The sequence below is a fragment of the Mytilus edulis genome, chromosome 10 (assembly GCF_963676685.1).
Source record: "Mytilus edulis chromosome 10, xbMytEdul2.2, whole genome shotgun sequence".
Lineage (NCBI taxonomy): Eukaryota > Metazoa > Mollusca > Bivalvia > Mytilida > Mytilidae > Mytilus > Mytilus edulis.
Genome location: NC_092353.1, coordinates 18,526,758 through 18,539,239, shown reverse-complemented (window position 1 = coordinate 18,539,239; position 12,482 = coordinate 18,526,758). Strand labels below are relative to the sequence as shown.

At 31.4% G+C, this 12,482-nt stretch overlaps 1 protein-coding gene across 13 annotated transcripts in view; it reads right to left on the bottom strand.

Moving 5' to 3' along the window:
• LOC139490543 (cyclic GMP-AMP synthase-like receptor) overlaps positions 1–12,482 on the bottom strand; it is a 35,741-nt gene that overhangs the window by 11,865 nt on the left and 11,394 nt on the right. For all 13 annotated transcript variants that reach the window (XM_071277358.1, XM_071277361.1, XM_071277350.1 and 10 more), the window contains 3 exons: positions 12,114–12,215; positions 1,210–1,278; positions 859–912 (listed from right to left, as the gene is read on the bottom strand). In XM_071277358.1, coding sequence (XP_071133459.1) covers positions 859–912; positions 1,210–1,278; positions 12,114–12,215 — 225 coding nt within the window. The remainder of the gene's footprint in view (positions 1–858; positions 913–1,209; positions 1,279–12,113; positions 12,216–12,482) is intronic.

Here is a 12,482-nt window from a genome sequence, read left to right as displayed (position 1 = left end):
CCGCCGCTTACGATGGCGGAACCAATATATTTGAACACCATTCCAGATGAAGTAATTTCCCCCGACAACAATTTGCGAATGGTTTAAAGGAATCCATGTCTGACCTATTATCCGAAAGAGAGACAAAATGTGATGTACCAGCCGACGCTCGCAATAAATAATGACACTGCAGTTTTCAGTACAGGATATGTTAGCAAAGGAGTTATAATAATGGATATTTTACAGCTTGCAAAGTTTATAAAGTGAAAGATCAAATTACAAGATACCAATTTGATTTTAATTGTCATCAAATAAAAAAAAAGTATACAATGAAATAACATTATCATGAATATGTGAAAGTTCAAACTGTTCATTTTTTTTCATTTTTTTTTTCATATTTAAAAAAAAAAACTGCCTTTTTATTTGTTTAGGGACTTACTAGTTGGTTTAATGAATGTGTTAAACAGGTACCATGCAATGTTTAAAAAATATTTATTTTTTATGGGGCGCATCATTTTAATCTTTAAGTCTGTATATATGAATTCATTATTTACGAAATGTTTTGGTTTACCATCTTGTAAACGTTTATTTCACAAATGTTAATAGACATGCTCCTGTTTACGTATATTTCCACTTGTTTAAGACAAGTCATTTGTCGTATATGTTCTGCATTGCTTTCCATTTGCACAACATTTGCCATAGATTTGGAAACAACAAAAATCCGCCATAGATTAGGAATTTACAAAACTTGCCATAGATAAGGAATTTACAAAACTTGCCATAGATTTGGATGCCATGACGTCACATTTGCCATAGATTAGGAATCTGCCATGGATTTAGAACCCACCATAGATTTGAGTCCTACATATATACACTTACTATCAAGCGGAACTGAAGGAGATCTTAGAAGTTCTTCTTTTGCTACGCTTTTAGCTGTAAACATGTCGCAAAAAAAAAATTAGTATTTTTAAAACAATAACAATATTCAATATAACGCAGTGAAATAACACACAAATCAATTCATGCATTTTAAAGTTAAGTTTAGGACAGTATCAACTAAAGATTTAACATATCTGCTTTGCATTCTCTTTTACACTTCTGTGAATTCCTTTATTTTATGTAGAACAATTTATGTGCACTATTATATGAAACGAATATTTCTGGAAAACGATGTTATTTTCTTTGACAACAAAACTAGGTGACGTTATAAGTAAACATAAACTTATCTACCATACGGGTCCTTTGTTGCTGCTGTTGAACCAGTTGAATTTTTGTAACAATGTCCAGGAAAATCTTTATCTAAAAATAATGTAGGCCAGGTAAAGAAACACTGAAGATTTTACATGTTACTGCAATGTTAGTTAGATTCTCATGTTATGATATTTTTGTCCTGTATAACCTTTACGCCTTATATGAATGTTGTTGATTATAACGCAAAAGACAAAGATATACACTAACTTATTAATATATTTTGTTCTTTGTAGTGGACGTGGGATGGACAATTACGTTATTTTTTGTATGTAACCAGTTATCCGATGTAAATCAGTAATAACAGGTTTTTGTCTTAACCAAACTTCAAGACACAGGTACAATTTAATATGAACTGTGTTGATAGATTTATTTTGGCAACATCGACATAATGTTGTAGCTTAGTTTGCGATCAGTTGAAATTTTGATCGTTCAGTTTTTATGGTGTTCAGTCGAAGATTTTGTTTTTAACTTGTAATGACCAATAAAAACTCAATATAAGACATTACGGGAAAGTAATATATATATTAATATTGTTAACATGCATTTTTATGATTGTTGAATTTTCGGCTAAAACAGAAATCAAAACAAATTGTTTTGAAAATTCTTAAGTTCTTCAGATGTTATGTATAGCATGTAGATCACAATTGTCATCTCAAAATAAAAAGTAAAATTACAAAAATACCTAATTCCACGGAATATTCAAAACAGAAAGTCCATAAACAAATTGCAAAATAAAAATCTAAAACTCTTCAAAAGAATGGATAACAACTGTCATATTCCTGACTTGTAACTTGGGAGGCATTTTCTTAACTAAGAAATTATGGATTTAAAGTATCAATTGAATGTACCTTTCTTAATGACAGTAGTTTTAACAAAATGCATGAACTAGACAAGAATTGTATATAGAAAAAAAACAACGGGTTAATATTGGGTTTTAATTAAGACGATAACTTGAAGTTTGGTGGAGTTTTTATTTCAAACAATTGATTGTCGAGGGTTTTCATTGTTGTGTTTGATATAGTTAACACATGAGGGATGTCAAGTATGGCTTTCAATAACAAATGATGGTCAATAAAAATGGAAAGTAAAAGTACAGTTTGATTTATTTCATATTTTGACAAATTAAGAACGTGACGTACGCCCCCGGTGTCAAACGAAACACCTGGAGTTTTCATAAAAATGGAAAAGTTCAGTTTTAATTATTCCATTTAAGATCGTAAATCAGACATTTAGCCAAATCGAACCTAATAGTATTCAGTGAAAGGAAACATTCCTTTAAAACAAAATAATTAAAAAGTGTTCTACAGATGGGTGCGGTCCTAACCTTGACAAAAGTTAACTTAGAGTTAACTTGTTGACTGCTTTTTAAGTTAACTTGAGAATTTTTAAGCAGACCAGCAAGTTAACTTCGTCTACGGTGGACCAGACCTACGGTCCGCTTTTTTATGACTGCTGCAGACCTATCGACGGGTCTGTTCCAAACTAGACCTGTGGACAAGTCTGCTTTTGACCAGTCCTGAGGACAGGTCTGCCCCAGACCAGACCTGTGGACAGGTCTGCTCCTGACCAGACCTGTGGACAGGTCTGCTTCTGACCAGACCTGTGGACAGGTCTGCTTCTGACCAGACCTGTGGACAAGTCTGCTATTGACCAGACCTGGGGACATGTCTGCTTATGAAATGTTATCGTTTTTGCGACTTTTCATATCAGACTTGAGCTTTATTAAAATATGTATAAACAACATTCGCATTGTTCTTCCCAAGAAGGCCTCTGATAGCAAATTACTTTACTCGCTATACTCTACTAGACATTATTAATAACAACACAATTCTTTCTTTCTTTATTTTTATATATTCTTCTAAACATTAGTCAATTACATAGAGCTATCATATTTTTTTAATTGGAAGGCGGATAGAAATTAGGGTTATCCAACGCATCGGAAAAACATTCGTATATCATGGGATATCAACATCTTTGTCGACGTTACTTCTTTCCCCGTGTTTTACCTGTCCCTTCATAATTTTTACTTTACGCATTTATACATGCATGGATATTTCATTGTTATTCTACTTATTTGGATTGGATTTACTATTCTTTTTCCGCAGAATATTCTAACGAAAATTGTACAGTTGTACAGTGTCCGGATATGTACGATGTGGTAAAACTACCAACAATCCAGATTTGTCGGGAGATTTGTGCACATGAATGAAATAGTTGTTACTTAACGTTTAACTACAAACAAAATCAATCAACCGACATAATAGATAAACAGTATTACCAGAAGAGAACCCCAAATACTTTTTTTTTATTAAAAATCACAAATGAATTCAGACATGTCAGTGTTGGTACATGTACTTGGATGATGCGGCCTAATAGTTTCGTTTTACACATCCTAGTGACTGTTCAATATTATGAATACAGAGATGAAACGCTGACATTCTCAATGTATGCGGGAAAAAAAATTGCATTAATTGTTTTCCTTATTGCTTACATTTGCCGTCCTACCATCCTACTAACATGTTCACAGAAGTGCCAGGAGAAGACATAATTAGGCGCCATCCAAACAGCAGTCATTTATTTTATACATTGAATCCAGACATCAAAAATATGGCTGATTTACTATGCGGATATATATAGATTTTTAAATTAAAGTGCACATATGCAGGTCAGTTTTTGGTCGATGCAGTCAAATAATTTTGTTGTATAAGTCAGCATGAGGTATCAAATCTACTGAAATTTTGTTACGTATCAATATTTTGAATAAAAGGAAAACATGTTGACATCCAAAATTAATGCGAACAAAAATTTGTTGTTATTATATTGCAATATTATTATTGTCCATTGTATTATACATTGAATCCTGGCATAAAAAATATGGCTTATTTACTATGCGGGTATATATGGCAAGCCGTTGTGGAATTTATTCCCTATTTATTAATATTAAAAAATCATTTATTAATATTAATAAATGATTTTTTAATATTAATAAATCATTTTTTAATATTAATAAATCGAATTTTTAATATTAAATAATACGCTGATTTTTTAATATTGATAAATGAATATTTAATATTAAAAATTCATTTATTAATATTAAAAAATCATTTTTTAATATTAAATATTCAGTCTGATTTCTTAATATTAATAAATGAATTTTTAATATTAAATAATACGCTGATTTTTTAATATTAAAAAATCATTTATTAATATTAAAAAATCAACATCAATGTAACCTTAGCGTTTAATATAAGGCAAATCAATCATTATCTGTCAAACGCTTTAATGATGATTATTGGACAAGTCGGTCCGTAGAAATTTTGGAGACTAGTCTATGTTAAGTTAACTCGGACCACAGGCACTAGACGTTCTGTCAATAGTATAAAAATATTGGCAATTGGAAGAAAATTGTGTCCATATATATAATATATTATATTATATATATGGACACTATATTATATATATGGACACTATATTATATATATGGACACAATTTTCTTCCAATTGCCAATATTTTTATACTATTGACAGAACGTCTAGTGCCTGTGGTCCGAGTTAACTTATTTTATATATATGGACACTATATTATATATATGGACACTATTTTCTTCCAAATGTCAATATTTTTATATTATTGACAGAACGTCTAGTATTATATATATGCATGGACACTATTTTCTTCCAATTGCCAATATGTTTATACTATTGACAGAACGTCTAGTGCCTGTGCTCGGACCATCTTATATCGACCCTGACAAGTATTTTAGGAAAGTTTGAACTATTTAATGATTATAAACCATTAAATATTAAATGTTTAATTAGATTTTCTTTTAATAGTTTCTGAACTTGCCAAAATAAAAGCGTTTTAGGGACAAAACAAATTGAGAATGACCGATATTTGGCAAACATACCACAGTACCGTGGTTAAATATTCTGCATTGCCCCTATCAGAGCTTTGAAAAGATCTATTCATATCAATATTTAAGTTCAGGAACAAATCAAAACATAATGTCACATTCAAGTGAACCACTGACTAAATTCTCGATCGATTTATTTACTTGGGTCGACATAAGCGATATACATGTGTATACATGGTATATAGATTTACAAATTAAAGTGCACATATGGTCAGTTTTGGTCAATGCGGTCAAATCATTTTGTTGTACAAGTCAGCATGAGGTATCAAAACTACTGAAATTTTGTTACGTATCAATATTTTGAATAAAAGGAGGACATGCTGGCACCCTAAATTTATGCGAACAAAAATTTGTTGTTCATGTTGTTATTGTATTGCAATATAGCTGTCCGTTGTATTATACATTGAATCGTGACATAAAAAAATATGGCTGATTTACTATGCTGGCATATAGATTTACAAATTAGAGTACACATATGGTCAGTTTTGGTCTTGGTCAATGCGGTCAAATTATTTCATTGTACAAGTCAGCATGAGGTATCAAAACTATTGAAATTTTGTTACGTATCAATATTTTGAATATAAGGAGGACATGCTGGCACCCTAAATTTATGCGAAACAAAAATTTGTTGTTATCAGCTGGTTATTGTATTGCAATATTGCAATCCATTGTATTATACATTGAATCCTGACATAAAAAATATGGCTGAATTACTATGCCGGGATTTATGGTATATAGATTTACAAATTTAAGTGCACATATGGTCAGTTTTGGTGGAAGCGCTCAAAATATTTTGTTGTTCAAGTCAGCATGAGCTATCAAAACACTGTAATTTTGATACGTATCAATATTTTGAATAAAAGGAGGACATTCTAGCACCCTAAATGTAAATGTATGCGAACACAAATTTGTTGTTATTGTATTGCAATATTGCTGTCCATTGTATTGTACATTGAATCCTAACACAAAAAATATGGCTGATTTACTATACAGGTATATAACTTTACAAATTAAAGTGTACATATGGTCAGTTTTAGTTGACATGGTTGATGCGGTCAAATAATTTTGTTGTACAAGTCAGCATGGTCAGCATGAGGTATCAAAACTACTGAAATTTTGTTACGTATCAATATTTTGAATTAAAGGAGGACATGCTGGCACCCTAAATTTATGCAAACTCAAAGTTGTTGTTATTGTATTGCAATATTGCTGTCCATTGTATTATACATTGAATCCTGACATAAAAAATATGGCTGATTTACTATGGGGGTATATAGATTTACAAATTAAAGTGCACATATGGTCAGTTTAAGTAGATGCAGTCAAATAATTTTGCCGGACAAGTCATCATGAGGTATCAAAACTACTGTAATTTTGTTACGTATTAATATTTTGAATAAAAGGATGACATGCTGTCACCCTTAATTTATGCAAACAAAAATTTGTTGTTATTGTATATAACAATATTGCTGTCCATTGTATTATACATTGAATCCTGACATAAAAAATATGGCTGAATAACTATGCTGGTACAAATGTATATAAATTTAGAAATTAAAGTGCACAAATTGTCAGTTTTAGTTGATGCAGTCAAATAATTTTGTTGTACAAGTCAGCATGAGGTATCAAAACTACTGAAATTTTGTTACGTATCAAAATTTTGATTAAAAGGAGGACATGAAGGCACCCTAAATTTATGCAAAAAAAATTTGAAAAAAATTGCTGATTTAGTATGCTGGTATATAGATTTATGAATTAAAGTGCTCATATGGTCAGTTTTGGTCAACACGGCCAAATGATTTTGTTGCACAAGTCAGCAAGAGGTATCAAAACTACTGAAATTTTGTTACGTATCAAAATTTTGAATAAAAGGAGGACATATGCTGGCACCCTAAATTTATGCAATCAAAAAATTGTTGTTATTGTATAGCAACATTGCTGTCCATTGTTATATACATTGAATCTTGACATAACAAATATGGCTGATTTACTATGCTGGTATATAGATTTACAAATTAAAGTGCACATATGGTCAGTTGTAGTTGATGCAGTCAAATAATTTTGTTGTACAAGTCAGTATGAGGTATCAAAACTACTGAAATTTTGTTACGTATCAAAATTTTGAATAAAAGGAGGACATGCTGGCACCCTAAATTTATGCGAACAAAAATTTGAAAAAATATGGCTGATTTACTATGCGGGTATATAGATTTATAAAAAAAAGTGCACACATGGTCAGTTTTGGTCAACACGGTCAAATAATTTTGTTGCACAAGTCAGCAAGAGGTATCAAAACTACTGAAATTTTGTTACGTATCAATATTTTCAATAAAAGGAGGACATATAATGGCATCCTAAATTCCTGCGAACAAAAAAAAATTGTTGTTATTGTATAGCAATATTGCTGTCCATTGTAATATACATTGAATCCTGACATAACAAATATGGCTGATTTACTGTGCTGGTATATAGATTTACAAATTAAAGTGCACATATGGTCAGTTTTAGTTAATGCAGTCAAATAATTTTGTTGTACAAGTCAGTATGAGGTATCAAAACTACTGAAATTTTGTTACGTATCAAAATTTTGAATAAAAGGAGGACATGCTGGTACCCTAAATTTATGCGAACAAAAATTTGAAAAAATATGGCTGATTTACTATGCGGGTATATAGATTTATAAAAAATAGTGCCCACATGGTCAGTTTTGGTCAACACGGTCAAATAATTTTGTTGCACAAGTCAGCAAGAGGTATCAAAACTACTGAAATTTTGTTACGTATCAATATTTTCAATAAAAGGAGGACATATGCTGGCACCCTAAATTTATGCGAACAAAAAATTGTTGTTATTGTATAGCAATATTGCTGTCCATTGTAATATACATTGAATCCTGACATAACAAATATGGCTGATTTACTATGCTGGTAAATAGATTTACAAATTAAAGTGCACATATGGTCAGTTTTAGTTGATGCAGTCAAATAATTTTGTTGTACAAGTCAGTATGAGGTATCAAAACTACTGAAATTTTGTTACGTATCAAAATTTTGAATAAAAGGAGGACATGAAGGCACCCTAAATTTATGCAAACAAAAATTTGTAGTCATGTGTTAAAATGATGCTTTCCTCTAAAATATGTCCTTTCATAGATATACATATAAATAAAGTGCAAATATGGTTGAATTTGATAGGTATTGGAATATATATTCAGTGCCCGTTATCATTGTAACCAAGATCGTTTTTTAATTTATAGATTGGCAGATCACAGATAAATTTGTGTTTCAAGCAACGTTTTATGCGAACTTTATTTTCAAATATTTGTATTAAATCCTGTTTATAAAACGGAAGTATTAGTTTTACTTTATTTTCGATGTTTATACTACGAAACAAAGATATTAAAAAAATATTTTTAAAAAATCGATGTAGAGCGGTCCTGGTTACAAGTTAACTTAGTGTTGAGCAGACCAGTCAAAAGTTAACTTGGGAACAGGTCTGGTTTCGATAGGATTTGTCAAAGCAAAAGTTAACTTTGTGGCAGGACTGGTCTCGAAGTTAACTTATGTTAACTTTATGGCAGGACTGGTTTCGAAGTTAACTTATGTTAACTTTACGGCAGGACTGGTTCGAAGTTAACTTATATCAATAGCGGACCTGTTTCGAAGTTAACTTTTTGGCAGACATAAAAACAGTCCTAGGACCAAGTCCGCTTTGCAAGTTAACTAGATTTTGGTCCTAGGACTGGTCAGAGCAGTCCTAAATTTGGTCACAGGTTAACTTTGACCAGTCCAAATGACTGGTTATCAAGTTAACTTGCTGTACAGGTTAGGACTGCACCCATCTGTATTTTCTACCAATTAACCGCACTCTAACTAAGACACAAATCAAATGTGTTTTTTAAAACCATGTTACCGCGTGGTCATAGTTTTTGCAATAATCGTCTAATTCAATAAATTTCTATTGAGTAACTACCTGAAGAGGTCCATAATTGCCTATTACCATGATTACTTCGTAAAATTAGAACGTATTTCTCATAAACTGTACACTGTTCAGGTGCATCGCTTTTTAGTGGAAGAAGACGTCAAGTCTTCTGAAGACTTAAGGGGCTGACCATTGGCATTGAGTCTCCGTATGCCGCATTCATTTCGTGTATTACAATTTCAAAACAACTTAGATTCCTGACACCGATTTTTACACATGATTAGGCATCTCAATCATTTAATTTGTAAATTATGTTTTACGTAAAACAATCACTATCGTAAATATGACCCTTTTATTTATGTAAATTATTAGATTTCATCTCATCCACATGAACGTTATTTGTTTACTTGTAACAGGATGTTTTAACTGTAGATATTTGTATTACGCATACGTGAATTTGGTATCGGGATAACTCGCCCTGTTTACAAGTTCGCCCTTGAAGTTACGAATTTGCAATCCTGCAGACAAGAAGATTTTGTTTTTATATAAATAAAAAGGATATATAAAGTGTTGTCTTTATTCATGGTTTTCCTTTGTCATGTGAATTAGATGCCCTTCGTAACATACATGTGAACCTCCCGTTTAGGAGAAAAAACTCCCGTGTATGAAATTTTTCAGACGCCATATTTGATCATTTCTTACTACTGTACGGGTGTAATTGACACCTGTGTTAAATTTTACCTGAACATCAAAGAAGATGTATTATTATATGGCTTCACTTGACAGCTTGGGTGTCAAACATACTGGTAATCAACGATGTTTACCTCCGGCTAACTGCCGTTGTGTTATCAAAACGATGTGTATTGGGAATATTGAAATACTTTTTTGTTACTTCCCTTTGTTTTATCCTGTTTTCAGTTATTTTGCTTTTAAAAATGTAAATTATAAAAAGACTATAAATGATTAATTTTTTAATCAAATAATCATAAAAGGATGTTGATTAAATGAATTTAAATGATTTTGGACAAATAAAAAAATTAAAATTTATAAATTATTTTAGCAATCTAGACCTCCTTTCAAGGATTAAATTGAAGTTTATATCTTAATTTTGTTTACAATTGAATTGTGTTTTTAATTAATTTACGATGTTGCAAATATACATGTGGAGCTTATTTCTTTCTTATTTGTCTATACATTTACAAATGATAAGGAGATGAAGACATGAACAAAAATATATACAGATAAGATATATAAATATAATGATTCATTTGCTAGCAGTGAACAATCATTTGTCAAAAACAAAACAAAACAAAACAAGAAACAGATTCTTCTTATTATTTTATTTTATTCAAATAGAGAGGCAATAATGGAACTATAAACATTACAATTTGATGGAAATTTGAAGAAAAAACACAATTTCTACATCATTTGGTTACATTTATGACAAAATTTATGTCGATAAAAAAACATGATGTTTTGACCATTCAGTACTTAACCCTTTCCTCCATAATGACGCTTTTTGACGCCACCCCCTTTACTCCATAATGACGCCTTTTGACGCCTGTGTAGTACCTCAGTTGAAACTCTTTGACTACAAAGTGTCTGCAGTAGACTCAATAAAATTTGTATCCAATATGAAAAGGAATATCATAGGAATATTCTACTTAAATGTATTTAATGAAATATTTGTTTTTTGCAATGCATTTTAATACTTTAAAGCCTATTTTCAGCATTTTATTGAAAAATTCTATTTTGTGTTCATTTTTTACAGTGGGTTGTGATGATCTTCCAGTTAGGTTACCCTCATTTGGAGTGTTGTTCCCAACCTGTTAAAGGTCCATCTTTGTGCATAATTCAAAATTGGAAATTTCAACAAGCATCTAATATTCTTAATCTGGAAAATAAACCCTGGTCTGCTAGCTTCATGTATATTTTTTCTACCGATTTAATATATAACTAGAATCATGCAAACAGACTTAAGGAAAGGGCATGTAAGTTCATCATACAAATATGACACTTTTTCTAGACAATCCAGATCTTGCAAAATACGTCGCTAAAAATTGTAACCTTTAAAATTGTTGTGCAATAAAAACCCATATGGGAACTTTCAAAAGTTGGCAGGTATGTAACAAGTCTTACTATTTTTATGCTCCATTTATGGGCAATATGTTTTCTAGTCTGTCCGTCCGTCCTGCTTCTGGTTATAAAGTTTATGGTCGAGGTAGTTTTTGATGAAGTTGAAATCCAATCAACTTGAAACTTAGTACACATGTGTTCCTCTTGATATGATCTTCTTAATTACTGCCAAATTAAAGATTTTACCTAATTTTCATAGTCAACTGAACATAAAAAATGATTGTACGGATGGGAAATCCATGTACTTATGACCTTTTCTTGTTTGAAGAAAAAAAATACATTTTAACGATAATGGAACAAAGCAGCCTGGGTAAGTGGGGCTGCTTTTATGGTAATTCAAGTTACCTTTTATTCACCTTCTTCCACTTCAGAGCTATCAGCTCTTTGATTTTTTTAGAGTTCTTGCGTTTAGCGTTTAATAGTATTTACACTTAAAAGAGGGCCAAAAGAAACCAGAAGGACATTTAAACTCATAGATCGAAATTAAACTGATAACGCCATGTCTGAGCACATGCGATCACCCCCAGTTTTGCTGGGGTTCGTGCTGTTTAGTCTTTAGTTTTCTATGTAGTGTCTTGTGTACTAATATTTGTCTGTTTGTCTTTTTATTTTTAGCCATGGCGTTGTCAATTTATTTTCGATCAATGAGTTTGACTGTCCCTCTTGTATCTTTCCACCTTATTTTGTAGTTATTTATTATGTGTACAACATAAATGTATGTGCTATATAACATGGACTGTGTTAGACGTCATGAAACAATCGCTCAAGGAATGATCAGATATTTATAATCTAGAAATCAATAGAGACTATGTAGCAACCACTGACACAAAAATTTGCAAATAGATATTTCAAGTTGATATAAAAACAATGAATTATAGAAAAGGCACTTACGACCCGGATGTATTTACCAACCTTGATGTACTCGTCCATGATGTATTTTCAAACCTCTTTCTGTTTGGGATGTTTTGTCACAAAATTTACAGTTAAATTGCAAATCATCTGTATGATTGCCGCCTACAAAAGCAAATCAAGTTACCTGTTTGTTTTTGGTTAATATGTGCTAATTGTTACTTGCTCATGAGTAACTATACTGTTTTACAAACGTAGCGAGTTATCTAGATAGTCCAAGTAATGCATCTTATGCCTGTCAGTACTAAGGTTGTGAATTCTACCCTCTCCCCCGATCTACATGTGCGTTCGGCTAAAATCTTAATTTACTAAGATAGTCAGTTTTCCTATCGAAAGGCTATTGTTACCCCAACATCAATACAAACTTACCGC